The following is a 26,629-nucleotide window of genomic DNA, read 5'->3' as shown; positions in this document are numbered from 1 at the left end:
TGGACCTCTTCTCGTTGGTTGACGCCGATTGTATTCCCCCGTGTAGGCGCCTGTGGCAGATGAATTCTCCCAATCAGACGACGAGACCCCGCGGGAAATGGCCCCCTAGTCGACTCCGTTAGCGTCCATGATTATCTTTCAGACTTCCAGCGATGCAACCGGGCAAGACTGGTCGCGTTGGAGTGTGACGAGCGCTCTGGTTCGCTGCTGGCGACCGGGGTGGCAGCCTGTCACGGCGCGCAAATGCGGCGGCGGCGGCCCCAACAAGACGCCGGCCGTGATGAAGGTCGCTGGCCTGCATTTCACCCCGTCCCAACTCTGCACTTCTGCAGACCCTCGCCGACGTCTCCTTCTCATCCAGCCCGACGGTGTCTTGGTGTTTTATTTTTATCCCATGGCCACCGCTGGTGGATCCACAACGAGTTATGCCCGTCGAACGGCCGATTCCTTTTGGAGACATGCAAGCCGCCATCGTGCGTCGTGGGCCCGCAAAGCTGTTGCAAAGAATAGAAATTCGTATTCCCTCTCTCACTTGCCCCTCTGTTGTCGCGTCTGGTAGGCTCGGGGTCATTGTGATTGCTCTCGATCCCATTTCCACTTCTACGCGCGGTCGGTAGCCATGGCTTCACGTCCGGTTGGCTCCTAATCTTTTGCGGCAGTATGAATAGGTGCGCGAGCCCCTCTTACCCGCTATTGTCCCTTTGCCATTCTTTGCCACGAGAACTTTGCTTGTGAGAACCTCATCGTGCTGATCGCGGGCTGTGCATCATAGCTGGTGGTCTCCAAGTAATGCTGGCGACGAGCCGCCGTCCAGTGCTTATCCTCGCAACGGCTGGCCGACTCCCCATGCTGGCTCCAGCAATCAACCTTCCCCTAGTCGTCGAGATCATGCCGTACAGCCCCCTCCGTTAACAACAGCTTTGAGTGGTCAACAGTTCCAAGGACTTGGAGTCGCCCTGGGTGCCGGTTACGCATCAACGCCGCTCTCGACGACCTCTCTGTCCAGCCCTTTCACGCAAAGCCAGTCCCCTGCCGTGACAACCCCCGGGGGATTCCCTGCCGCATCTTCCTCTATGGCGTCGAGGCAGTATACTGTCCCGTACAATCCACAGGATTGGGGTCCGGTGAATGGGGCTCACATGCATGCAGCGCAGTCTTCGTATACGCAGCCGAGCAACATGCTTCGTGTAGCGTCGCACCACAGACCAACGGGACCGCACTCAGGTTCGATCGCCTTCGGCAGGTGTCTAGGACGCAGAAACAAAGTGCTAACTAGAGTATTCCAAAGATTTGTCCCTCTCGCCGCCCCCGCCTCCTTATTCACCACCTAGTCAGCAACAGCAACATCGAGACCATGTGAACGCTGCCCCCGCCATACGAGCCGGCTCTGCCTCGCCTGGCGCCGTCTCTACTTATAATGGTCAGGTGCACCATGGTGCCGAGACACCCGTGGAATATCGGCAGCAAACTCTCCCTCGTACTCGTCCACTGTCCGTGGTAGGCGACGCCGGTCTGACTCGGCAAGTTTCGTTGCCTCCGCCTCCTCCTTTGCCCCAAGGAATCCCAAGCTCCCGGTCTTCCTCGCAAAACAGGACCGAAGTATACCGAGAGCAACCCTCGTTCGCTTCGAGCTCTAGGGGGTATGTGACGGCTTCCCCGGCGAGTGTACAGTCGTCACTCCCAAGTGCCCACAATGGCCACATGGTAGCTACTGCTCAGTACGGTGACATGTCTCGGCCGCCAGCCTCCCGACGCGCTGTCTCGGCGGGCCCCATTGTAGGTAGTGCGAGCACTTCGAGGGCTACGAGTCAGTCCCGAAGTCGTTCGCCGCAGGAAGGTGGATGGGAGCCAGGAATGCCCCTTCCGCCACCTCCTCCAGGTCCTCCCCCTTCCTCCACGAGATCACAAAGCGTTAGTGGCTTGTCTGATGCCTCCTCCTCGTTACGCCACTCGCAGTCTGCAGTTAGGACGAGAACTCGGCCTCCCCCAGTCCTGGGGACCGGCCTGGACACTGTCCCACCCACCCCCGCTGACTGGGTGGAGGAAGGGTCTGCGGAGGCTCGACAGAGGGGCAAAGCACCTTTGCATATCAATACAACAGACGTTCCTGCCCACCATCCTGAATCTAGCGGGACTGGATCGGGGATCTCCGCCCATCCTCAGAACTCTTCGACAAGCGGCCTCTTCCGCAGCCCAGCCATTCGAGATACGAGCACGAAGGGTATTAGAGAGAGGCGAGTTGAGCGTCGGAATAGGCAGAGTCAGGTCATGGACGACTTCAGTGCCGTATCCATGAGTAGTAATCCTTGGGCTGATGCCTTGGAGCAAGTCAAGCCGTCCAACCTAGTCCTGGACGACGTCAACGTTGCTCCTGAGGACGCTCGACAACCGGCTACTACACGAGCCACGCCGCGCAGCAATCACAGCGTCGGGTCTGATGGCCAACAACCCACTTCGCGCTCCAGAGCCTCCTCAACCGGGCTTTTTTCCAATCGTTCCTCGTTCTCGACTCCTCGAGCCGAACCAAGCCCTCAAGGACCATCTCGGGTTTATGCGCAGACCCCGCCGTTCTCGCCTGACGGAGACAAGCCGTCTACATTCCCTAAGGGGACTTCCCCGGCATTACCACCGAAAGCTCTCCCAACACCTCCGTTGCAATCCACCCAGGAGGTCCAACCACCGTCTCGGTCTGAATCTCGAGAAGGTCGTCCGGTCTCGCACATCTTGCATTTGCCCAACGATCATCTGCAGTCTGTCTCAACACTGTCTCCCCGGCGTGTTCCGATGCAGCAGGGACCCTCGTTGAATTCTGTTGTGAACCAAGATGCAACCTTTATGAAAGAAGCAATCCAAAGACATAAAGAGTTTGTCGAGAAGGAGGCTGGCGCCGTGGATGAAGCGGAAGCTTTGAGGATTTTCACCGATTTCATCATTGCGGAATCCCAAATTCGGCGAGAAAGGTACTCTAAGATTTGGGGTTCAAATCCGCTGGACTTGGACGGGGTACGTCGGAAGCTCTTTGAGCTTCCACCCAAGCCTGCTCCACTTCCTCAGCCAATGGTTCCTCCTTCACTGTCTCGGCGGCCATCCAGAGGAGCCCCGAGACTAGATATTCCCCAGCAGTCTCGTCCGGAGTCTGCCTGGTGGAGTAACTACAAACCCTGCCTGTCGCCGATAGCGAGTCTCAGTATGAGCAATGACGAGATGAGCTCCCGGGGTCGCGCACCAAGCCGCTGGTGGGAGTCCAAATCCAGCAGCGAGGGTGGCGAGCGAAGGATTCAGCGGTCCAAACGAGAGTCAAAGTATATGGGCCTGCCCCGCGAGTCTTTGCAATGGCCGCAGGGGCGGAATTCTGTCGAAGCAAGCAACTCGAGCGATGCTTTCGAGTCCGCAGACCAATTTGGCGCCTATGGCCCTGAAGAATATCCGCCTGAGAAGGTCGGGTGGCATGAGGATTTCGCGCCCTCGGAGTATTCTAGCACCGCCGGTCACAGTAATCCTAGGGAGATGCAAAAAATGGATGTCTCGAGGTTGATCACCTTGCCGCCTCCTTATCCCCGCCATCACCCGGCTGTAAATAACAGTCATCCGGACTTGGTTGCATACCGTACACTAGTCCGGTCGATCAGCGATCTCTCCGATATCAAGACCACTAGGCAACGGCATAACGCAGAAGTCGAAACCCTGTCGCAGGCACATAAGGAACGAATTCAGGAAGGTCGTCGACAATTCAAAGCCAATATTCAGAGCCAGATTCAACAAGGGAGCATCACCTTCGCGGAAGCTGCAGAGGCTGAGGCTGCTCTGCTTGAGGAAGAAAATAAACACGAGCGGGATCTGGCAAAACAAGAGCTGGATGCTTATCAAAATACCGTACTCAAACCTATGCATGCGATTCTAAATGATCGAATTACCAAAGCTACCACGTGCATCAACGAACTACGCAGCAAGATGTTTGACGACGCGCAGCATGAAACCCCTGACCAGACCCAGGAGGAAGGCGACGAGAAGCCGGAACTATTGGAGAAGCTGACGCAGTTGAAATGGCTGTTCGAGGCGCGGGAGCACTTGCACCGGGAGATGTACGATTTGGTTAGCGATCGGGACGAGAAATACAAAGTCGTGGTCCTACTACCTTACAAGCAGAAGCTTAACGAGGAGAAGGTGCGCGAGACCAATGCCTTCTTTAACAAGGACGCTCAGGACAGGCGGGTCAATTACGAAGCAGCTGCATTGGCCCGCCTTGAGTCTTTCTTGGCCGTGACCGAAGAGAACGCGGCTCGGGGAGTAGAGCTGCAGCTCTCTGCCTTCTGGGATATTGCACCGTCGCTTCTCACCTTGGTTCAACAAGTTCCCGAAGATCTCGATGGCTTTCAGATCCAGATCCCGGCCAACGAATACGAAGAGAATCCAAGTTATCACCGCCATCCACTACAGTATCTGTACACACTCATCTCACATGCTGAGAAATCCAGCTACCAATACATTGAATCGCAGATTAACCTTTTCTGCCTCTTGCACGAGGTGAAATCCGCGGTTATGAAAGCCAACTGCAAGCTTATGGAGGCACAGCGAATTCGGCAAGGCGAATCCGAAGACTCCGTGCGGCGGGAGATGCAAAACTCCCGCGCAGATGAAGAGCGGGCCTTGACCAACGACCTCAAGGATAAAGTGGCTACGGTGGAAGGACAGTGGACCGAGGCTTTAGGAAGTGCCATTCAGGGCCTCCGGGAACGTGCTAAGGAGCAACTGATGGAGGAGAATGGGTGGGAAGATCTGGAGCGGTTGGAAGAGGCATGACGGGCCGAAATGACATGGCCTTTTTGATGACTTGTTTGTCTTTTTACATTTCTTTTCTATGATTTTTGTTCTGTTTTCCGAGCCGCTGCTGTGGTGGAGAACCGAAGCGAGTCTTCTCTTCACTCAACAGGCGATGCTCTGCAAGATACCCTTAGTCAGCAATGCCACGTGACCCACCTTCTAGAGGTTTCCTTTTCTTTAGTCTCGCTTTTCGCTCTTTCTTCCGTCTTCTTTCCCTCTCCAACACGCGATGCTATTTAACTAACAAACCCCCCTCTTCGCCACGGTACTTCCCTCGTACCCTTGAACATCTCCCTTCTTCCATTGGATCCCGGATTGATCTATTTTTGCAGCCTTCCAGTGCTTGAAACTTGCTCTTCAAACTGTGAGTAATTCTTTTCCCCTGTCTCTCACACCACCCCTCCTTTTTGGTTTCCTCGCACACTTGCTTGGTACCAATTGGCTTCATTCCACTGCCTTGCAGATGGGATGTACCTCCACCCTTGATGATGAGATCACATAGCTGGCACCAGTCAGAAAGGAGCTTGGTTTGAAAAAATCTTGCTTCGTTGCTGAGTAGCTGCGGTCCGGGAACGCTACCCGAGATCCTGAGAAATATGTCACAATAATCATGTTTTATACCCACTTTATCTGGTGATTCAACGCTGACTGGGATCTCCGCTTGACAGAACTTTCATTGAAAAGAAAAGAATCTGCGTTGTGCAGCATTTCTTACAGAATCCCGGAGATAATACGTGCCGTTGTCTGCATTAGAGTACAACACCTCTTACAGCAAGAACAATTAGCAAGATTATTTTTTTCAAATAAACAATTATAATACCAGCAATATCATCATGGTTCTCCACAACCCCAACAACTGGCACTGGGTCAATAAGGATGCCTCCGGCTGGGCCAAGGAATACCTGACCAAGAACCTTTGCTCGATCTCTGCCGAGGAAGATGGTGTCACTGCCAAGATCTCCAATGTACTGACCGTTGATGGCGACGTAGATGTCAGCCAGCGAAAGAACAAGGTCATCACCTTGTTCGACGTCAAGGTCCGACTCGAGTATGAAGGTTCGTGAATAATGAGTGCTTCATCCTTCTGGGGCACAACTAAATCCTTTTGACAGGTAAGACCAAGGACGAGGAGTCTGTTAGCGGCACCATCACGATCCCCGAGGTAGCCCACGACACAGAGGAAGATGAGTACGTTGTATGTTCCCTTATAATGTCCCCTCTCAGTGCTTTGTCGTTGGGTATAGGGTGACTGACTGTAGACGCCGGTAATACATAGTTTGAAATCGATATCCATTCGGAATCCTCTTCCAAGCAGCCCGTGAAAGACCTCGTTCGCTCCAAGGTTGTGCCGCAGCTGAGACAGCAGCTGGTCCAGCTTGCACCGGCCTTGATCGCCGAGCACGGCAAGGATCTTCAGCATGCCCCTGGAGTCAACCCTTCCAGTGGCTTTGCTGCCCCTACCTACCACCCTCAGACGTCGAAACAGGCCCCTGCTCCCAAGCCCACCACCACCACCACTACCAATAAAGTCTCCGTGAACACTACTACCGTCACTGCTTCGGATGAGTTCCGTACCACTGCGGAGGAGCTGTACAACACCTTCACCGACCCTCAGCGCATTGCCGCTTTCACCCGTGGCCCCCCTCGTCAGTTCGATGGTGCCAAGGTGGGAGGGAAATTCTCTATCTTTGATGGCAACGTCAACGGAGAATTCTCTAAGCTGGAGGCCCCCGCTTTGATTGAGCAGAAGTGGCGCCTGGCCCAGTGGCCCGAGGGACATTTCAGCACCCTTGAAATCAAGTTCGACCAGAACAACGCCGATGGCGTTACCCAGATGCGCGTGACTTGGACCGGCGTCCCCGTCGGCCAGGAGGACGTCACCAAGCAGAACTGGGAGATGTACTACGTCCGCAGCATCAAACAGACTTTTGGGTATGTGCTCTCCCCTGTTTACTGGCCAATTTGCTTCCTTACCATTCTTGCTGCCAGATCGCGCTTGCTTTCTCGGAGACAGCTGCTGATTTCTTTTGTTGTACTTGTTCTCGGTGTAGGTTTGGCACTATTCTCTGATAAAGTGCGCAAATTTTTGGAAATCTGATGATTCCACAATGCCACGGTTTTGGGATGTGGAAGCACCTTGGAATTCGATATGCGTCACAACTCGTCCATCTGTTCAAAGGCCGGACTTTAGACGAACTTGATATATTTTCTCAATGACCAGTCTTCGGATGGACGTTTTTCGTACATATACACTCCTCGCAGGTTGAGTCTGTTTGGCTCGTATTTTTCTTTTGGCGCTTATGAGGGTATGGTTTCGACGATTGCACGATAGAAGAAGGTCACACGATTAGAACCAATATAAAAATAAATTTCATATTCAAGAACAGTAACATAGTAGATTTTGGATAGAGGTTTAAGTGATACAAGGCCTTTGATGTCAAGTGTATGAACACCGTCTATTCTACGTCGAGGACACGTGATTCTAATCCATGGACAGTTCCTTCTAATAATAGATAGATAGAGTAAATCGTTACATAAATATCATTTTACTTTTCCTTAATCGTGAAGACCCGCCATCGAGGTAGGTAGAGAGATCAATTTACAGAGTCTTCTCGATCATCTCGATGTTGTAGTCCTCCTTGAGGGTCTTCAGGATAGGAGCGCAGATGTCCCAGGTCATGGGAGCAAGGACACCCTATTGTTTTGGTTGAGAGCGTTAGCCAAAACTGTTTTCTCTTCTTTTCACTAGGGATGGGCAAGTAGGGGAGGGACATACCTTCTCGCTGATGGTGCCGTCAAGAACCAACTTCACGGCAACACCGCAGGGGACACCAACGGTCTTGGCCATGGCGGAGTAGCCGCCGGGAACGCCGTACTCGCACATGGTGCTGGTACGAGTCTCCTGGGTGCCGTCCTTGTGCTTGATGCCGAACTTGTGCTGGAGCATGACCATGTCGCGCTCCTCGGGGGCGTACTGCATCTTCTTCTCGAGCGTGGCGCAGAGGGTGTCGAGGGGGTTGCCGCGGGGGGTGACCTTCTCGTCGGAGAAGATACCGATCCAGCGCAGACCGGAGATGATGCGGTTGCGGTCCTCACTGGTAGCGAAGGCGGTCTTGGACGAGATGGCCGCTTCCAGGTCCTTCTCGCTGGACGAGGGAGCGCCCAGAATCTGCTGGGTAGCCTCCTTCCAAGGAATGGCGGAGTTGAGCGTCTCGCGGGGCTCGTCGGACAGGAAGCCGATGTCGACGAGGGCCTTGATCATCTCGGGGAATCCCTGGTAGCGGAGGGTACCACGGACGAGGTCCTGGGCCTCAGGGATGTTGTAGCGCTCACGGAAGGGCGTCGAGTCCCGGTTGGGGTACGCAACGAAGGCGAATCCGGGGTAGATGTAGTAGGGCTTGGCGGTAGCCATGAGGTCGGGGCCGGCCACGCTGAATTCCTCGCCGTTGCGGTAGAACTTGGCGGCGTTGCGGAGCGCAAGGAGCACACCACGGCTGGACCACGAGAACTTGTAGCCGAGCGGGTTGTCGGAGCACTCGGGGGCGGGGAGGCCACCGCAATAGGAGAGGAAAGAGGTGATCTGACCACCCTCGGCGTGGACCTTTTATGCCAGAAAGAGCTCGAGTCAGACAGATTGGAAAGCCAGGTGGAATTAGAACTAGGAACATACCTCGGAGATGGTCTTGACGGCGTACAAGTGATCAATACCCTAGACAGACAATTAGAGACCGATCAGGTCGCAAACATCAACAATGGAGATGCGTCATACAGGGTCGAGACCGATCTCGTTCATGACGGTGATACCGGCCTTCTTGCACTCCTCGTCCAGCTCCATCATGGCGGGAGAGACGTACGACGTCGTGACGACATGCTTCTTGGTGCGGATGGCGGACTTGATCACGAGGGCATGGAAAGTGTAGGGGATCAACGAGATGACCAGGTCGACCTGCTCAAGAGCCTTGTCCAGGGCAGCAGGGTCGTTGACGTCAAGGGAAATGGCCTTGGTGTTCTTGAATCCCTCGGAGAGCTTCTGGGCACTCTCAAGGGTTCGGCAAGCTGCAATGGACGAGAGGAGCAAGTGTTAGCCCACCATGAGCCTCTCGAATCCTTGCCCAGCCCTTTCATTGGGGGTTCTTTGGCGTGATGGAGGGGCAGCAACGGTAGAGTGCGTGCGGTGGAGCAACATCATCCCATCCCGAGCTGTGATATCAATTGAACGTACCGACAGTGACATGGACGTCGGCCTTGCTCAGAACCTCGACGGTGGGCTTGGTGACTACAAACAGACGCAAATAAGGTCAGTCATTGACTAAGAAGAAAGGGAGCTCTGGCACCGAATGCGGGGCTCCGGATGAAACATGAGACTGGGGAAGCCCTAGGGGAACGAGGGCTGTCAGAAAGAGAGTAAGACGGCATACCGAAACCCGAGCCCAGCAGCAGAACCTTGGAACCAGCGACTTGGTTAGGCATTGTGACGATTGAAGGGGAGAAATGATGTGATTGAGAGGAGAGGAGAGAAAGAGAAGAGGGCGTGAGTCAAGAAAGCAACACCCCAACGATGGTGGGGGGTCACGTGGGGCTGCGGTATCGGAGGGCAAATCAGACAAATCATGACGCTGCGAATATAATTATCCATCTAGAAGAATGCGGCTATGTATGAGAGAGGCTATGTACAACAAGAACGAGAGGGGGATATCGGTCGTATGGTTATGTCCAGAACAAACGAACTCCAAGAAAGACACTTTGAAGAGAAAAGAAAAAAAAGGAAAAAGTAAAAAAAGGAAAAAGAAAGCAATGAGAACTCTTGAGAATAAACTCCGGCTGGTAGAATGCGAGGTATATAGAAACTACAACCCCTTGACCTTCTCGTCTTCCTCGGGAGATCCTGACAAGTCTCCGTCAAAATTGCCCTCGGCCTCGGGATTCTTGCGCGACTTCGAGATCCTCCGTTGCCATCCTAACATGACCGGCAGGAATTGCCACAGATCAAATTCAGGCCACAACACATCGAGGAAAACGATCTCCGTATCTTCATGGCACTGCCAAAGCATGAAATCGCTGAGGCGCTCGACGCCGGATGTACGAATGAGTAGATCGAGAGGGGGGGTGTCCTTCGTGAAAAGATGTTCTGATAACGTTTGTCTCGTGATGGTTTCCGGTGATTTGAAAACAGAGCGACCCGACTCATTCACGACGGCAGTCTTGCCGTTCGCTGCCTCCTGGTGGCCGCCGAGGTGAAGGGTGGTCGAGGACGAGAAGGAAGAGCCCGATTCGTAGACCTTGTTCAAACGATCTGATTTCGGCGGCCCGTCCTCGCCCTGAGACAAAGATTCCGACGAGGAGTCGACATCACTACTGCTTTCCTCCGTCTTATGATTCTGCGCTCTGATATTCAAGGCGATGTGAGTCTCCGAGAAGGGAGTCCGCGATCCAGCGGACGCCGCGTGAGCCGAGTCCAGCGGCTGGCTATATTCGGCGACGGTATCCCGAATGGCGCCGGTGATCTCGTCGCGAGAGGTATAGGGAAAGCAAATGTTGAGAACTCGATCGCCGTTGTTAGCGGTCATGTCGACCGCCTTGCTTACCGCGGCGAGTACGTCCGGTCGGAGAAGGTCCAACCGACCCAAGATGCGGACCTTGGCGCCATAACGATCCAGAATTTCACCGTGTTGGGCCATCTGAGCAAGCTTCACCCTAGCCATTTCCATCAAGGAGTCCACCTCGAACTTCGATCGCTTAAAGTTCTCAATGCTGAATGCATAGATCGTGACCACTTTCACTCCGCTTCGGTAGCAAACTTCGAGGATCTACGGAGCGAACTTCGTCAGCAGTTGAACGTAGGGATGGGGCATTCGTAACGGGGTTTATTGTGCGACCCCGATGCAATGACAGTAGCTGGTCAATAACAGGATATCCCGCGACACCGCACTCAGGATGGAAAAAATGCAAGAGAAGCCACGGAGCAGTACGAGTGGCAGTAAGACCCCCAAGAAACAGACGGATTGCTTGACTCACCCTGGCCAGTGCCTCAAATCCCAGGTTATGTCCTTCGACTGTTTCGATCCCGTGTGTTCGGGCAAACCTTCGGTTCCCATCCATCACAAAAGCAATATGTTGTGGAACTGGCCCTTGCTTGAGTGCTCCAACCAGCAACTCTCGGAGTCTGGATAGAGCGAACTCGATTGGCGGAGATGCAAGGACCCATTTCCGAAGACGGGACAAGTGCATTGACGTCGACATGGCGTTCAAAAAACGAGGGCGACGGCGACAACTGGCAGTTGAGAGGGTGTCACCGATACTGAGAGACGGAACGGAAGCGGTGTCAGGAAGAGGATATGCGGAGCAACGGGGGAGGCGAGACGGGGCGGTTGAGATGGAGTGGGTTCGGAGAGTGGCCAGTCGACTAGGGACAGCAAACGACGGAGATCCTGGATGGTAGGGCTGTGTCCATCAGGCTACACTGTTCTCCGTTTCACCCCTAAACGTAAAAAAAGACAGAAAATTTTCTAATTTTGGCGAACCAAAGGCGACGATGGCCGGTCAGACAGCGAAGGGAGGCGAAACGGGAGTCTGGCCAAGGAGCTAGGCGATATAGCAAAGGGAGTCCGAAGTTAAAAAAAAAAAAAAAAAAAAAGAGCGAAGGCAGGCCGAGCAACAGAGCGAGCAAGTCGGTGACAGAGAGAGAAAGATGGGCGAGGATGCGAAGGGCGACGTAACAGCCAGACTCTCGGTGGGTCCACGTGGAAGCTTTCCACCTTCCCAACCATCGCCTTTCCATGCATTCCAGTTCCATAGATCCGTAGGAAACACGTTGATTTCGCCTTGCTCTCTTGAACTTTGATCTACTCGGGGTCTGCAGTCAAATGGAAAACCACGCCGCCATACACACACACGATCCGACTATCAACGCATACAACGCCCAATACCGTCCGCTCTTCAACGACAATCAATTCAAGGCTCAAAACATCACGCTCGGTGCTCCCCGATAAGCTCAAAAACATAATTATGATTAGGACTAATATTATATATTCTTCCGATTCTCATCCCCCGACGGCGTCCCGGGCCCCGAGCCCGCCATGTCCCAACTACTACTATCTTCACTCTGCCGACGCCGTCGCTCTCCCCGCTCTCGCATGGCATCCCGGATCTTGATGCTCACCTCTTCGAAGCCGTCATTGGTGACAACTTGGCTGAGCGGCTTCAGTTGCTGTCCAGACGAGCCAGGCCGACCTCCGAAAGAGCTACTGCGACTGCGACTGCGACTTGGGGGTCGCGTCGAGAAGAAGCCGATGTTGGCCAGGTTGTGGAACGACTCATTGCGGGGAAGGGGTTCTTGGGTTGGCGAACCCTCGCCGTATTCCGTAGTACTCACTCGTCGGATCTCAGGGATCGGAAGTGGCTCTTCATCCGGCCTACGGTTGATTTCGCGGAACGGATCCGTCACGATTCTCGCCGCGTCAAAGTCTGGGAATAATTCGGGACCCAGAGTATTGATGGCATCGGTAACTTGCTGAGCCAGCTCAGCACGTCGTTGTCGAAGTTTAACGAGGGTGTTGGCGGAGGATGGATTCAACGATAAGACCAGTGGACGAAGAGATTTCAAGATATCCATGCCAACCTCTCCAATGCGAAGAGCCGCAAATGTGATGGTCGGGAATAGGACCATGCCAATAGGTACGATCAGCCACAGTGGCATCCGGTCTGGTACGATTCCTTGGATCCGGTTGTGGTATGCCCAGAAGGTGAAAGCCGCCGTGTAGAATGCATAAAGAGCTGGTGCAAAGGCGAGAGCAACCAGAAGCTTCCACGTCGCCATGACATCTCGCCCCTGCAATTTGACAGTGGAGGCTGCCAAGGCCTCCTTTGATTTCTTGATGGAGATCAATTTCGTGGCGATGAAAACGGGGGCGAACAGAAGCAGACCGGGGAGCGTTGCAATGGCAAGCAAGGCTAATTTGACCAGGCGGGAAATCAATGTGAAGATCACTTGGAAGAACCTAAACTTGGCGTAATCGACTTGATGGTCGCGGATACCCAGAAGACGCAGTTGGCGATTGTAATCCGCAATGGACTTTCTCAAATGCACAATACGGGGGTCATCTTTGAAATGCGTATACCCTTTGACCAAACGTCGGTTCAGCTCAACAACCATGGGTAGTGGAAGTTTCTTGCCCTTTGTGTTGTAAAGACGGCGAGCAGCCTGGATAACCTGTACTTTTCTCAGTTCTCATGTCATACAAGAAACGCCATGGATAACTAACCATAAGAGTTTCGTAGTCAGTGCCAGTGACCGTCACTGCGACCAGGCTTTGGTATATAGTGTCTAACAGCGCACCGACCGACTCTCTTCTTTCTCCGCGTTTATACTGTTCGACAAGTTCTCTGGGAACCTCGAATGGAGTTCCGAACTCAATGACCGCGCGGGAACGAAACTTGTGGGCGTGAAAGTAATTCATTCCACAGGGCACAATCTTCAGGCCACAATCCGGGTTATCCGCCAGCGTTCCAAGAGCCATTAAAGCGACACCAGCTGATATGGAAGTTAATAGATGCCACAGGCCAGAACTAACGGGGTGGGCCCACCTTTCAAGGGAAGAAGTTCAGTGCGATCATGGCTACCACCTTCGGGGAAAATACCAACGCAGCCACCAGAATTAAGCCGAGCGAATACTGCCTCGTAGACTGCCGTTTGATCGACATGAGGAGAGACCTTGAACTTGGAGCCCCTGAAACCAGCCACATCTTTGCCTGACGGATCTCCCGTAAACTGCCCGTCGTCCGTAATGTCCTTCCGCCCAGTAAGTTGGTATAAGGGATCTCTAGCTTTGAAGGGTTTCTTCAAGACCAATTCCTCCGGTCCTCGAATCTCCGCAATTGTTCCACTATGTGAAGTTCCGTTGATAGTAGGTAGGGAGATTGTGCCATCCTTTTCGAATCCGGGTCCTTCGAAGTTGGTATCCACGCCGCGCACCAGGGTTGGCTGATTCACAGGATCCGGCAGATAGATCGTTCCAGTACCGACCTTCATGTTGTCCATTGCTCGGGCGACGGGGACTGTGCCTATACCTCTAGCTAGTAGACCGATAAACTTGCGCCGAAATGATTTTTCCGCAATGAGCCATGAGATGCGGCGATGGGCTTCGCTGCGCAACGCACGCATAAGAATCAACGAATCGACGAACTACGGTGGATCCCCTTGTCAGTATATACAATGCTCAAGACTGCGGAGGCGATGCGATTAAGGGGAATCATACCTGATTGGCATGAGGGGCCGCGACAATAATCATGGGGTCCTTCCGAGGAATCTTCCAAGACCCTCGCGGGTGCACCTCCCTGAAAAAAAGGTCTACAAGCACCGAGAATGTCCATAAGACGAGGTCATACAGCCACCCAATTAAGGGGGGAATGTGCGGCTGCTTCGCCATGGTATTGCTTGCGGGACTTAACACTACCCGCAGATTCACTTCAACTTGGTCGCAAATTTCTGGAGAGTCAACGGGAGGGGAGAGTATGGGATGGCGGCTGGGCGGGGGAGGGGGACAACGAAGAGGACCGAGCAGGCGATGGGATTGAGTGGCGTTATCCTCCGACAGAGTGGGTGAAAAGCACGCGTCGACACAACACAACCAAGCGGCGCATGGGCAGCTTAGGCTGCAAACTCGACTTAGTCGAGCTAGAATGGTTCAACCCACCGGTCTTCGAGGAGTTTTGAGGAAACTCCCTGCGATATCAAACGAAGACTTGCGAATCAACAGTAGGGAAGGTCGATGCGAGAGAGAAGAAAATCCCAACGGCTGGCCCATGTGACAAAGGGCCGTTACTGTCATGGACTGGGCACTTTTTGGGGCGGGGAAGAAGAGGAGCCGGACGGGCGCGCTAATGTCCGTCGTGGTATCGCGTGTCCCTTTCGTCCATTGAGATCGTATCGGGCCCGTTGGCTGCGTTACATCATCATGATCTAGTTTTAGCTCGTCATGGCCAAAAGCAGGGAAGGAGCGACGTGGCTTGGATGATACACAAAGATCTGTTGAATCTGGCGTGAGTGTTGAGACTGGATTTGAATCGAGAGCTCCACGAAGGTTTTGATGCTTTGTGTCAAGAGTTTTGCAGGAGTCAAGAAGAGGGCGAACGTCGAGGGCCGAGAAGTCTAGAGCCATTCCCCGGTGCTTCCCAAAGGAGTTAAGCGCGAGTCCTTATCACCGATCCTCAGGCAGACATGCTTTTTGGAGCAAACATCCCTACAAGGGCAGGTAAGAAGTATACATTCAACAGTTCAACATATGCAGGATAAGTTGTCGGCGGTGGAGTGTTGGGGCATCACCTTGCGAGATCAGTGCGTACCCGATATCACAGTCTGAATACTACCCTCCCTCAATGACCACCTGAACGTGTGTACACACTACTACCTAAGATGCTCTGCGGAAAGATGGATCTCAAGATAATGTCATGTTTATTTGATCACTTGCCATACATGTGTACGCCAACCTCGAGATTTGATTGTAAGTCTGTTCCCCATGAGTCCACAAATCCCCGTTTGCCAATGATTTTACAAACTCGAGGCATTCTTGATGGATAGACACCCGCGGATCTTCCAGCAATACATTCGCCATTTCATAATTACCATTATAAACCGCCATTCGCAAAGGCTCCACTCTCCCGTACGGAATGATGTTGGCAATTGCGTTGACGTCGACCTCTGACCTCCTACACAGAGCACGCACAATCTCGGCATCGCCCTGGAGTTGCTGGACTGCATAGTGTAACTCCTGACGACCCCATCCGTCCGGAATGCCAACCGCACATTCCAGTTCGATCAACTGCTCGGCAATCCCGGGGTTGTTTTTGGTATAGCACAAAGCTTTGTGGAGAGCCGTTTGGCCAATGAGGTTCTGTTCATCAATAAGCTCCGGATAGTTGATCACGATGTATTCTATCAGTTCAGGGTCTCCTACTAAGGGCTTGGAAACTCGCCGCCCGTCCTCCTGCACGAAGGGATAGAACTCCATCCAATCGTAAATGGCATTGTGCAGTATTGTCGATCCGTCCCGTCCAGTAAGACTCCCAAGATCCGTCCCGTACTCAACGGCATAGGACAAGATATCTAGAGCATCGGGACGATTTCGGATCAAGCGGAAGACGTTCATGGAGGGGATCTTGACTCCGACCTCAATCAAAGAGTATATCACCTCGCCTCCCATCCCGCAACTGGCTGCCGCATGGTAGAACGGTACCCTGCATTCCACGTCGATGTTGCCGGTGAGGTCTGGTAGGCGAGGATTCGCCTGGTACTGCAGAAGAAGGTTGGCGCAGTCAACTTGATCATGCATAATCGCCACGCTGAGCATTCGATGTCCACTGATGGTGTAGGAATCGGGACTTACGCCGGCATCGAGGAATCCTTTCAGGGCATCAACCCGCCCATCTATGATCGTTTGGGCCATGGGTTCCCGGGGAGGATTCTCTTGGTCGCCAAAGATATGTGCATAGTATCTACCATCCTGCTCCTTCGTCAGATATTCATCATAGACATCCTGGGATGGGAGAGCGTATGTTTTTGCTGTCTGCCTCAACTTCTCTCGTGAACAGTGGTGAGCACCCTGGCACGTTCGCGCAAATCGACTGAGACCTGTTGGATCCATATAATCCATACATTGCCAAAGCATCTCAAGGGGAAGGTTGAAGATTGAAGTCATCTTGACCAAACGGAAAGTATAACATATAGCGGATGATTCAAGTAGTCAACTGGTTAGGACAAGGGCGAAAACAATGCTGCCGGCGATGAGAACCGCGGGTTGCTACTCGGTTTATATACGACGAATCGCCAGTTACAGCAACAGAAGGTAACAAGGGGCAGGTACAGATGAATGAGATTCTTTTATTATCCGCGTTATGGGTTTCTTGTTTGTCCTTTGTTGCCTGAAAACAAAAAGGGAACAGCATTCATAATGGGTGACAAGGAAGATGAAAGACGGGTAAACAATGGCAATCAGAGGTATACGAAGAGAAAGAGACAGACTGTACTGTACACAGATAGTACTCACACTACGAGCAGAAAATGAAGCCAGAGATTCAGGTGAAAACGAGAAAGTGAATACAAGATTATTAATAATTAGGTCGCTGAAATGTGCAAGCATCCAGGAGGAAAATGGCAGGGAGAACAGAATGTCTCATTAGTTCCGCCAGTCGAGAGAAGGTCTGGGCCGCTTTCTTTTTCTTTCTTCTTCCTCCTTTCGTCCCCGCCTGAACCCCGCGGGCAAAAAAAAAAAAAAAAAAAAAAAAGTGACCCCAACTCCTTCTCTCATCCGCCCTGGAACCATCACCATTGTTTTCAAACCCGAACCCAAATTATTCCGCTGTTGTCATTTTGTACGTGCTTAAGTGTGAAGTGGTGAATAATCGTCGTTGCTGCCCCCTGCTTGTTATCGGTTGTGCTGACAATCTCGCCTCTCTTCGCTCCGCCACTAGGTTAACTAGCTGGTCTTCTCCTGGGTTCCTAACCCACCTTATTCTTGACCCCCGATAAACTGGGGCTTTGTATCATCGCATTCGAACTATACGGCCAACTCAAATCCAAAGGGTCTCAGCGAGCCTCTTGGTGTCTTCCAACTTCGGCCTTTCCCGACTCCGCCGTTGAAATTGGTCGTCCCCTTGATTCCCTCTTGTCTACATCTTCGGCTCCCCTTTGACCGCGGTCTGAGTGTTGCCGTGTGTTGGTTGGGCATCTGTCAACCGTAGCACGCGGATTTGCCGGCTTTACCAAAGGATCTTATCACTCTGACCCCATACGGTATCGCGATAACAAGATGTCGGTCAAGTATGTGATTGCTCCCTGGCTCTCTTATCCATTCATTTGACACTAGCTTGCTCTACGTGTGACTGTCACCGTGCAATGAAATGACGCCTCTTTCCCTTTTCTCCTTCAATTGATAAATTCTCCATTTTCTCTATATAATCCCGCAAACTTGTGTCATGTTGGGCTATTCTAATAACCTACTGCGCAGCTGGGTAATGCTTCATGACCGAGAAGGCTTCGTTCGGCTCCCTAACGAGCAATTGATCTACACATCCCCTCCTCGTACCTCCTTATCCCTACAGCCGCTTGGTTCTTACAAGGGCAAGGAGACGTTGTCCATTCAAAGCAGCGCCGGGCACATTTCCGTCACTAATCAACGGGTAATACATTGCTACCGTCCTCTCCGGTCGTGAATTGTCTCGGATGCTAACCGTACACGACCAGGTCGTCTATATTCCAGCACAGAAATCCAAAGAGTTTCAATCATTTTCCGTGCCACTGCTCAATGTCCACGACACTCATGTCTCGGCTCCGTTCTTTGGTCCAAATCAGTGGATGGCGCTGGTCCAGCCAGTCCCCGGTGGAGGAATTCCGCCAGCATTGCCCGCCGTGCAGCTAAAAGTCACTTTTAAAGAAGGGGGAGCGTTTGACTTCCATAACCATTTCGAACGAATCAAGGAGCGTTTCCAGCAGGCTGTGGACGTGTCCCAGGAAGGCAGCAGGGGGACCAGGAACGTCGACATGTCCGCTATCCACCTGGACGAGTTACCTGCCTACACTGGGCCATCGCAGGTCCCGACGGGGTCGGGCCTCGACAGCCACCCAAGCGGTCCGTCGCTAAATTCACAGTCGCCGACAGCTGATCGAGCAGCAACCTCAGGCCCCGAACCGATGGAACCACCGCCGGGATATGAGGAAGTTCAGCAACAGAGTGTAGCCAACGAACTCGAGGAGAGACTCCGCCGGGCGAGCTAACGGAGGTCTACATGTTTTCAGATTTAAAGCGTGCGCATCTGGCAGGTGGAAGGGGGGTTTCGATTCGTGTACAGTAACCTTGAAATAGCAATTAATGAGAGAGAAGAATCACCCTTCATCTAAAGAGTTGAGAGAATTTAGTGAGGAATGATTGTAGAAAGTAGACGATCGGGCGATTTGCCCTGCCGAAGCGTCGACCAATCACGTGTGCGACAATAACACATTCGCCGGGGCCTTCCGATTTTCCTGCTTCCGGGCGGCTTTCGTAAAACCAAACCCAAAACCTCATCAAAACCTCGTCGCTGCTCACCCTACACCACTCCACCCCCCACACCTCCCCAATCATCCCAATTGATACCTCCCCACGCTCCAGGATGGGTCTCGCCGATTATTTCTCCGACATCATCTCCTCCCTGAGCTTCCCTGAGGCTCAGGCTGAGGCTCCCGCCGAGACCGTCGAGGAGACCCCCAGCCAGGAGGCCCAGCCCGAAGAGAAGTCCGCCGCCAGCGAGGAATCGACCGGCGACGAGAGCTCCGAGAAGACCGAGGAGTCGGCCGAGGAGACCCCCGCCGAAGAGACCTCCGAGGAGGAGCCCGAGAAGGAGGAAGAGGAAGAGGCCGAAGAGGAAGAAGAGGAAGAGGAAGAGGAGGAGGAAGAGGAGCCCGAGGACATCAAGCCCAAGCTCGAGGAGGGTGAGTCGCTCAATTCCCTTCTGGCTTAGTCGCCCTGTTTTCGTTTTGGTCGTTTTCCCCCCATGGTCGGGTTTGCGCGTCATGGGCATCTTGCTCGATGTAATGGATAGGCGGTCGGTCTGGCGGACGGCCTCCCACTGTCCAATTCGCATTGTTCCATTTGGGATTGCCGAGTCAATGTCGTTGCCGCAGGACAAACCAAATGACCAATTGCCTACGTTATGATATGTACGGATTGGAAGCTGACGTCTGTGGTCCGATAGAATGTGCCAACTCCTCCCAGTGTGCCCCCTACAAGCACCACTTCGACGAGTGTGTTGAGCGTGTTACCCAGCAGCAAGAAGATGAGGACTACAAGGGCCCCAAGGAGGACTGCGTCGAGGAGTGTAAGTGAATCCCGTTATCTCAATTGGGTGCCATCGTGTCGGGGCCATCAATGCGCCATCCGCTTTTCTGTGGACGGCTCTGCGTCATGCCAGAACACCCATCACTGACAAGCAATTTCTATTCTCTAGTCTTCCACCTCGCCCACTGTGCCACCGAGTGCGCCGCCCCCAAGCTCTGGAAGTCCCTCAACTAAACGTCTCGCTCCCGTGACGATTCCTGCCACGTTTCTCTTAATGGTTCAATGACAAAATCGGGTTTAACGAACGGCGCGTGTCACGTATGGACCATCTGGATGCGATACGAAAAGAGGAGCAGTGGATGGGGATTCACATCCGAGCGCGGTGGCTACGACATCGTCCTCTAGCGTTCGCCTCTACTTTGGGGACCCAGCATAGAAAAGGAATAGGATTCCTTCTTCGGTGTGGGATTTGTGTGTATGTGTGTGTTTTTGATAAAACATGTGAAGGATGGGATGGAATGGATCCTTCGCCGTGTATGTACAGATAGCTGGTTTTTTCGCCTGTTGGAACTGTGCTTCTTAATTCTCTCTTGTGTTTAGAACGGAATGTTACTACTCTCCTCGACTCGGTGTGCTTCTCGCTTTTTGGCCGATGAGTGTCAGATACAAGATATAACTAACTCGGCACTTATGAATATGGAACCTGACTAACTTCAAGCCCGGGGTTTCTCGACAAACAACAGCAAGACGCAAACTAACACAAACGAAACTGAAACTGAAAACAGGGTATTGGCATATCATATATATCATCAAACGGTCCCGACTAACCTTCGCCGCCGCGGACCTCATCTCGACCAAAACTTCAGGGTACTGAATCTCGACCTCGCCGGGGACTCGCCGACCTCCCCGCTCTGCATCTGCTGCATGTCCTCCCGACCAAACTCTGCTGCATCTAAATCGACACCGCGGTCGATATCCAGCCGACGACGGCGCACATCGCGCCCGAACAGCCCGATACAGATGGGAAACGGCGCCGCGACGACAGCGACGACCGCCGAGAAGATCAGGGCGTTCTGCATATTCAAGGGCGGAGAAGCCCGCTCGCCCGCCTTCAAGGCGTCCTGGATGAGAATGAAGATAGCGCCTAGCAGCTGACCACCCGTCCAGCAGATGGTGCTGCCGATCTCAGGCGAGAACGGATACGTGATCTCGACGAGGTACTCCAGGACGACGGGCAGGAGAGCGAACGAAGCGGCGCCCAAGAGGGCCAGAACGACGTACGAGGGTGCGATGCCGAAGGGGCTGGACGGGGCGAAGATCAGCGCGATGTAGCAGATCGCTACAATGGGGACCAGCACCCGGATGGTGCCGAGGTAGTGCTTGAAGCGGTCGGTGATGGGCGAGATGATGGCGGAGCTGATCAGGCCGACGACGATGAGGATGCCGCCGGCGATGCCGGCCTCGGTTTCGCTGAAGGCATACGGCGAGAGGATCTGGTTGAGCAGTGACGAGACGCTGTTGAAGAAGCCGACGTAGACGGAGAAGGGGATCAGAATGAGCCAGAACTCCAGCGTGCGCAGCAGCTGGCTGAGGGCCGGGAGGAGGGGTGTCTGCACGGTAGCGGCGGACGAGGCGCTCGGCGGCGTGGGTGGGTTGGCGGGAAGAAAGAATGAAGGTAGGGATGCGATCGTGGCCTTGGGGATTGTTGCTGTCAGTGGTCTCGAAACCAAAGATTCGATGAGCTGGGGGGACTCTTACGATGACGGAGATGTAGAGGACCATGTCTGGGATCTCGCTCGCTTCTTCGGCCCAGAAGGAATCGATCAGTTGGCCCAGTGCTGCTCCCAGCGGGTTAGCCAGCGTTGCGAGAGCAGTTGCGCTGGTTCGTCCCTGATCTGAAAACCACAGATCGCTATATCGCGTTGGGGCACTCAGACAGAATGGCTGTGCGAATCCAATGAGGATCTGGCCGAACATGGTGACGCCAAACATGCCTCCGCGGGCGCGAGTGCCGGCATATCGAATCCAATTGCCCACCAGCAAGAGGGTCGACGTGGTGATGATGGCGGGCTTAGGGCCACCCTTGTTGAGAGTCAGGATTACGACGCTGAGGTTGGTGGTAAGACATTAGCTCTGACCGAGTATCTATGCTTGAAGGGAACCAAGGGGGAGGGGGCGGGGGGACTCACGGACTGGCGACGCAGAAAGCGAAGAGATAGCCTGTACTCAGCCAATTGATGGCACTCTCAGAGACCCCAAAATGCTCTGAGGCTGTGGTCGAGATGGAAGAGAAGGTCAACCACTATTCCGTCCAGCATGTTCATGTCAGTGGATACGAGATACGTGAACGATGTGAGGGCATGAGTATGAATATGAACACGTACATCCCAGCTCACCACGATATTCAACAGTACCAACTGCAGCAGTCCCCAGAACCGCCGCTTGTAGACCTTATAGCCACGACCAGCGGGCGGCAATTCCACCGGGGGATCTTGTTCGGTGGTCTTGGAGGTCATTCTGGCGGTCCCATCGTCTACAACAAAGAAAACAACGGGAAAGAGGAGGAAAAGAGGGGGTCAAACAAGAGGGGAAGAAGCCTTAATTATTTTATATTAAATGATCACCATAAAGTTGGGACCAGCAGCAGCTAAGGAACGGGATGAACCACTTTGCTACCCCGGAAATTGAGGAGTTCGAGCGCCCATCCGAGGCTCGACGTTTCATCCCGTTGCAACCTCATTATTCAGACCATGTGTGATCGGCTGACTCCGTACTCAGGACGGACGGAGTACGGGGGTTTAGTGTGGACTGTGGACTGTGGACTCTGGAATTCCGTCAGACGGTTTGACATGTCTAGGGAGAAGAATGCTGGATGATGGCATCACATTCTATGCATAGTTAGTTACCCCATATAACACTCGACTCCTCCGATCGCCTCGCCTCTTCCGGACGGTGAAATATGAGATAAAATCCAAAGGCCGACAGACCAGTCACACTGTAATCAGATCCTGTCTCACTATCATCTTCTACACGAACTGGTTCGTGTGCAAAATTCTCCTAAACCCGGTGGTTGGGATACGATCAACATCAACACCGTCGTCATACATGCAGTTCATCCAGAGACCTGCCTCCACTTGGGGTGGGCGATCTTCGGAAAGCTGGTAAAGAAGGTGGAACAGAATAGCGAAGAAGAAAAGCCAAAAGCAAAAAAAGGAAAGCGAGGAATCGAATCCAGCAAGGTGGATGCATCCAAAGCCAACCTGCACATTTTCTCTCGGTCGGCTCAGCCCTCGCAGATCCCCGTGATCTCCTTTCTTTGGGGTCGTTTCTTCCTTTTCTCTCTTTCTTCCTCTCGCTCTCTCTCTCTCTCTTCTTCCGGTTTAACTTCCTCTGCACCTCGACTTCTCTTCCGATCTTAGTTTTCCCTGTTCTCTCCGGTTTCCTAACCTGTCTCGGGGATTTTATCTCTCTCACAGCCCCGTTCTCTTTCTCCATTCTCCCTCTTCTTCTACTCCGTCCGGTACCCCATTCTCGCCCCCAGCATGGCCGCTGCCTGGTGATTCTCTGTGCTGCTCGCATGAATTGGAGTGGCCTTAACTTGATTTTCCGCTCGAATTCACATCCTGAACCCATTCTCGTATCCTTTCCGCCGCAATGAACCGTCTCGATCTCCGATCAAGCCAGTCGTCGTATGGCGACCCAAGGCATTACTCCGCCAATTCCTTTGGCGCTCCGCAGCCGCCCCCAAAGACTCTCGTGGACGGCTATCGAGGCGACTTCGACAATCAAAATGCCGAGACTACGCGATTCAATCCAGTATGCTTCCTCTGAGTCTAGTTCCAGACATCCCAGTTCCCATGAATGGGCTGCTAACGTCTTGCTTCCTGAACAGCTCAACCCGGCGCATCCCCAGAGCTCCGCCCTCCTGAACACCAATGACCCCGTCGCCATGTATCTATTGACGGAGACCGCCATGGGGGACAGCAAGAACTATGAGATATTGTCGTTGGAGGAGGTGGAAGGCCTGAAGAAAGAACACAAGTTCCTGTCGGGTCGTCTGGATGCGGCTAAGCGGAAATTGGCCCTGGAAACGAAACTCCGTGATGCGGCGATGTCTCTGAGTAGACTGTACAACTCCAAGAGTCCTCGGGTCAGCGACGAGTATGATTCCGGTGGCTCCCCGAAGTCCAACCGTAGTCGCAGAAGTGTCTTCGGCCGCAGCGGTGGTTCTGGTCCGCTGGATAAGTCGGACGGCGAGCTCGCTGTGAGTGCGCGTAAGTGCGAGGACCTCTCGCAGGAAATCTGGAACTTGGAACGGAGGGTGCAGCAGATCCAGAAGCGACTGCTGGAGCACACGGCTGGTATCTTGCAGATGACCCATAAGGGCTTGAAGAAGAACAACAACAATATCCCGCACACCCCGGAAAGTCTCTCGAGCCGCAACACCCGCGATAGCGTGGACGAATTCGACGATCGAAGCTTATACAAACCGTCCGATCATGTCCATGAGCTGAATGGGCAGGGTCCACGTGCAACGGGGACGGCCAACGGTACCGAACAGATGCCCGGTGGTCTGGATGCGCTGCACAACATGGAGAGACGACTGGAGGAGATGAGTGAACGGATGCGCGGCATGATTTTGGAATCCAACCCCAATAGTGACTTTCACTCAATCCCGCCTCCGTCGAACAACGGTGGCCCGGTAAACCCGACGGCAATGGTTGAAGCACACCTTGCTTACATTGAAGACGGACTTGGTGCCCTCGCTACCCAGCCAGCCGGTGCACCCTCCTCAAAAGAAGGTGACTACGAGACGGAACAAAAACTGGAGGAAATAAACGCCCAGCTGCACCATATTGTAAGCCAGTCCGGGCTGTCTCGGGCGCAACCATTACCGCCGCCTCCCCAGTCATCTAATGCAGATCTGACGGAACAACTTTCCTATCTCAGTCTGGGCGTGGACAACATCCAGCAGCGAATGGAAGGATTTTTGGAGCAAAAGAGCATCCTCACGACGCAGATCCAGCAGCAGCGTGAGCTGAACTCCAAGTCGGATGCGCAAAGAGACGCACACATCGCCGATTTGATCGAGCAGTTGGCCCATGTCAAGAAAGACCTCGAGCTGGCGGAACGCGAGGGCGAGCAATCAAGGGATCAGTTGAACTTTACCATGGAGCAGCTGGAGGCGGCGCGTGGACAGCAGCCAGAGCAGCAAATGCGCAGCATCCCGGAGGAACACTCGGTCGCTCTGACATCCGAAAAAGAGTCTCGCGCACAAGCCGAGGCTGAGGTCTCCCGTCTGCAGACCGTCTTGCGTGAGCTTGAGCGTGAAAAAGAAATCCTGGAAGATTCTCACAAAGCCAGCGCGCAGGCAGAGACGGAAATTGTGCGCCTCCAGGGAATCATTCAGGAACTGCAACATGAGAAGGAGACTCTCGCCGACTCTCACGAAGCCCGCATGCACGCAGAGGCCGAGGTTGCACGCCTTCAGGGAGTGATCCAAGAGCTGCAGCATGAAAAGGAAGTTTTGGCAGAATCGCAAGAGGCTCGCTTGCACGCAGAGGCCGAAATCACGCGACTGCAGGGAGTTATCCAGGAATTGCAGCGCGAGAAGGATATTCAGTCAGACGCCCATGAGGCTCGTCTTCGTGCCGAGGCCGAAATTACACGTCTACAGAGCGTCACGCAAGAGCTTCAGCATGTGAAGGAAGCTCAGGAGGAGGCTCAAGAAGCGCGCCTCCGCGCAGAAGCCGAGATCGCACGTCTGCAGGGTGCCATGCAGGATCTCCATCACGAAAGAGAGGCGCAGGCCGATTCTCACGAAGCGCGCCTCCGCGCGGAGGCAGAGGTCACTCGCTTGGAAGCCCACCTCCAACAGCTACAGTCTGGGTCTGATACACATGAAGAGCAGCTGAGTATGGTGCGGTCACAGGCGGATGCTGAAACGGCGCGTTTGCAGGCCGCAATTGATCAGCTTCATCGGGACGCCGATGCAAAGGCGGAAGAAGCGGCGGAAGCTCGCGAACGCGCCGAACAGCGGATTTCACAGCTGGAGGATACGATGCAGCAGATCCGCAGCGAAGCTGATGCTCGTGTCCAAGAAGCCACGGACAAGCGCTCACAAGCCGAGAATGAAATCGACCGGCTGGAAGCTTCTATGAATCAACTTCGCGCCGACATCGAATCGCAGCTGCGGGAGGCAACCGAAGGCCGCACTCATGCCGAGGAGAATGCTCAACGCTTGCAGGGCGAGCTGACCGAGCTGGAAGGAGAGGTTGTCAGAGTTCAGACAGAGTTGACGATGGCCAAAGCCGAGCTCGATGGCGCATACGGCTCGCGTTCTCAACGCGCGGCGAACATCGCCGCCAACCCTGCCATCCAGAAAGAGTTCGATGAACTACATACGAGAAACTTTGAACTGGCCCAGGAGCTTGCAAGTCTGAAGGCCGGCAAGCCTGGTCATAACGGCAACCTGCAGCACCGTGCCGATACGTTGGAGAGGGAGCTCCGAGAAACCATTGATGACTATGAGACTATGACCAAGGCCAGCATTGAGTTCGAAAAGGAGCGCGAGCGATTTGAAGGCCACATTGACAGCCTCCGTGACCGCTGCGAGCAGCTAGAGACGCAGCTCAACGAGGAGCGCATTACCTGGATGGGCATCCACAACCCCTCTATGGGACGCGACGGCACCTATGAGACTACTTCGACCATGGTGTTGAAGAATGAGTTCAAGAAGATGATGAGGGACACTCGAGTTGAGAACATGAAGATCCTGAAGGTACAATCTTATCCCAAGCCCTTTTGGCTCCAGACCAATCCAAGCTAACGCGAACGAACAGGCGGAACACGAAGAACGTCGCAGACTCGAGGCTTTGATCCGAGATTTGAAGAAGGAGCAAGCAAATGCCACCGGCAAACCCGGCGTTGACCAGAGCGTCACGGCTTTATGATCATGACAGAAGACGCGTTTTGGATTTTTGATTGATTTTTCTGAGCCT

The 26,629-nt window shown here is 53.6% G+C and overlaps 12 protein-coding genes across 12 annotated transcripts; 5 read left to right on the top strand and 7 right to left on the bottom strand.

The window, feature by feature from the left end:
* Nucleotides 1-127: 127 nt before the first annotated feature.
* LDX57_005905 (uncharacterized protein) lies at nucleotides 128-4,800 on the top strand (the record flags this gene model as incomplete). Its single annotated transcript, XM_046087591.1, has 3 exons — nucleotides 128-309; nucleotides 773-1,224; nucleotides 1,289-4,800. 3 exons carry the CDS (start codon nucleotides 128-130, stop codon nucleotides 4,798-4,800), a joined length of 4,146 nt encoding a protein of 1,381 aa, XP_045943558.1.
* Nucleotides 4,801-5,654: 854 nt separating this feature from the next.
* Nucleotides 5,655-6,919, top strand: AHA1 (AHA1 family protein; the record flags this gene model as incomplete). The annotated part of the gene is made up of 4 exons (XM_046087590.1): nucleotides 5,655-5,877; nucleotides 5,934-6,016; nucleotides 6,098-6,753; nucleotides 6,811-6,919. 4 exons carry the CDS (start codon nucleotides 5,655-5,657, stop codon nucleotides 6,917-6,919), a joined length of 1,071 nt encoding a protein of 356 aa, XP_045943557.1.
* Nucleotides 6,920-7,420: 501 nt separating this feature from the next.
* On the bottom strand, nucleotides 7,421-9,291 carry lys9 (saccharopine dehydrogenase (NADP+, L-glutamate-forming); the record flags this gene model as incomplete). Its single annotated transcript, XM_046087589.1, has 6 exons — nucleotides 7,421-7,516; nucleotides 7,598-8,422; nucleotides 8,492-8,530; nucleotides 8,591-8,877; nucleotides 9,044-9,097; nucleotides 9,240-9,291. The coding sequence occupies 6 exons, from the start codon at nucleotides 9,289-9,291 to the stop codon at nucleotides 7,421-7,423; spliced, it is 1,353 nt and encodes a 450-aa protein (XP_045943556.1).
* A 377-nt stretch (nucleotides 9,292-9,668) lies between these two features.
* On the bottom strand, nucleotides 9,669-11,061 carry RER2 (undecaprenyl diphosphate synthase family protein; the record flags this gene model as incomplete). The annotated part of the gene is made up of 2 exons (XM_046087588.1): nucleotides 9,669-10,628; nucleotides 10,837-11,061. 2 exons carry the CDS (start codon nucleotides 11,059-11,061, stop codon nucleotides 9,669-9,671), a joined length of 1,185 nt encoding a protein of 394 aa, XP_045943555.1.
* Nucleotides 11,062-11,842: 781 nt separating this feature from the next.
* SCT1_2 (putative glycerol-3-phosphate acyltransferase Sct1) lies at nucleotides 11,843-14,246 on the bottom strand (the record flags this gene model as incomplete). The annotated part of the gene is made up of 4 exons (XM_046087587.1): nucleotides 11,843-13,030; nucleotides 13,083-13,351; nucleotides 13,405-14,002; nucleotides 14,076-14,246. The coding sequence occupies 4 exons, from the start codon at nucleotides 14,244-14,246 to the stop codon at nucleotides 11,843-11,845; spliced, it is 2,226 nt and encodes a 741-aa protein (XP_045943554.1).
* Nucleotides 14,247-15,279: 1,033 nt separating this feature from the next.
* LDX57_005900 (uncharacterized protein) lies at nucleotides 15,280-16,514 on the bottom strand (the record flags this gene model as incomplete). The annotated part of the gene is made up of 2 exons (XM_046087586.1): nucleotides 15,280-15,326; nucleotides 15,443-16,514. 2 exons carry the CDS (start codon nucleotides 16,512-16,514, stop codon nucleotides 15,280-15,282), a joined length of 1,119 nt encoding a protein of 372 aa, XP_045943553.1.
* Nucleotides 16,515-17,624: 1,110 nt separating this feature from the next.
* Nucleotides 17,625-18,589, top strand: LDX57_005899 (uncharacterized protein; the record flags this gene model as incomplete). Its single annotated transcript, XM_046087585.1, has 3 exons — nucleotides 17,625-17,635; nucleotides 17,823-17,994; nucleotides 18,059-18,589. 3 exons carry the CDS (start codon nucleotides 17,625-17,627, stop codon nucleotides 18,587-18,589), a joined length of 714 nt encoding a protein of 237 aa, XP_045943552.1.
* Nucleotides 18,590-18,963: 374 nt separating this feature from the next.
* QCR6 (cytochrome b-c1 complex subunit 6 family protein) lies at nucleotides 18,964-19,862 on the top strand (the record flags this gene model as incomplete). The annotated part of the gene is made up of 3 exons (XM_046087584.1): nucleotides 18,964-19,282; nucleotides 19,546-19,668; nucleotides 19,798-19,862. 3 exons carry the CDS (start codon nucleotides 18,964-18,966, stop codon nucleotides 19,860-19,862), a joined length of 507 nt encoding a protein of 168 aa, XP_045943551.1.
* Nucleotides 19,863-20,473: 611 nt separating this feature from the next.
* On the bottom strand, nucleotides 20,474-20,707 carry LDX57_005897 (uncharacterized protein; the record flags this gene model as incomplete). The annotated part of the gene is made up of 1 exon (XM_046087583.1): nucleotides 20,474-20,707. One exon carries the CDS (start codon nucleotides 20,705-20,707, stop codon nucleotides 20,474-20,476), a length of 234 nt encoding a protein of 77 aa, XP_045943550.1.
* A 106-nt stretch (nucleotides 20,708-20,813) lies between these two features.
* LDX57_005896 (uncharacterized protein) lies at nucleotides 20,814-21,605 on the bottom strand (the record flags this gene model as incomplete). The annotated part of the gene is made up of 1 exon (XM_046087582.1): nucleotides 20,814-21,605. The coding sequence occupies one exon, from the start codon at nucleotides 21,603-21,605 to the stop codon at nucleotides 20,814-20,816; it is 792 nt and encodes a 263-aa protein (XP_045943549.1).
* A 208-nt stretch (nucleotides 21,606-21,813) lies between these two features.
* On the bottom strand, nucleotides 21,814-22,144 carry LDX57_005895 (putative cell surface receptor/MFS transporter (FLVCR); the record flags this gene model as incomplete). The annotated part of the gene is made up of 2 exons (XM_046087581.1): nucleotides 21,814-21,930; nucleotides 22,013-22,144. The coding sequence occupies 2 exons, from the start codon at nucleotides 22,142-22,144 to the stop codon at nucleotides 21,814-21,816; spliced, it is 249 nt and encodes an 82-aa protein (XP_045943548.1).
* Nucleotides 22,145-23,282: 1,138 nt separating this feature from the next.
* LDX57_005894 (involucrin repeat protein) lies at nucleotides 23,283-26,581 on the top strand (the record flags this gene model as incomplete). Its single annotated transcript, XM_046087580.1, has 3 exons — nucleotides 23,283-23,444; nucleotides 23,521-26,409; nucleotides 26,471-26,581. 3 exons carry the CDS (start codon nucleotides 23,283-23,285, stop codon nucleotides 26,579-26,581), a joined length of 3,162 nt encoding a protein of 1,053 aa, XP_045943547.1.
* Between the last annotated feature and the right edge of the window lie 48 nt (nucleotides 26,582-26,629).

This window comes from Aspergillus melleus (assembly GCF_016097325.1).
Source record: "Aspergillus melleus strain CBS 546.65 chromosome Unknown contig3, whole genome shotgun sequence".
Lineage (NCBI taxonomy): Eukaryota > Fungi > Ascomycota > Eurotiomycetes > Eurotiales > Aspergillaceae > Aspergillus > Aspergillus melleus.
The sequence above is the reverse complement of the archived record's forward strand: the minus strand, read 5'-3'. Positions and strand labels throughout refer to the sequence as shown.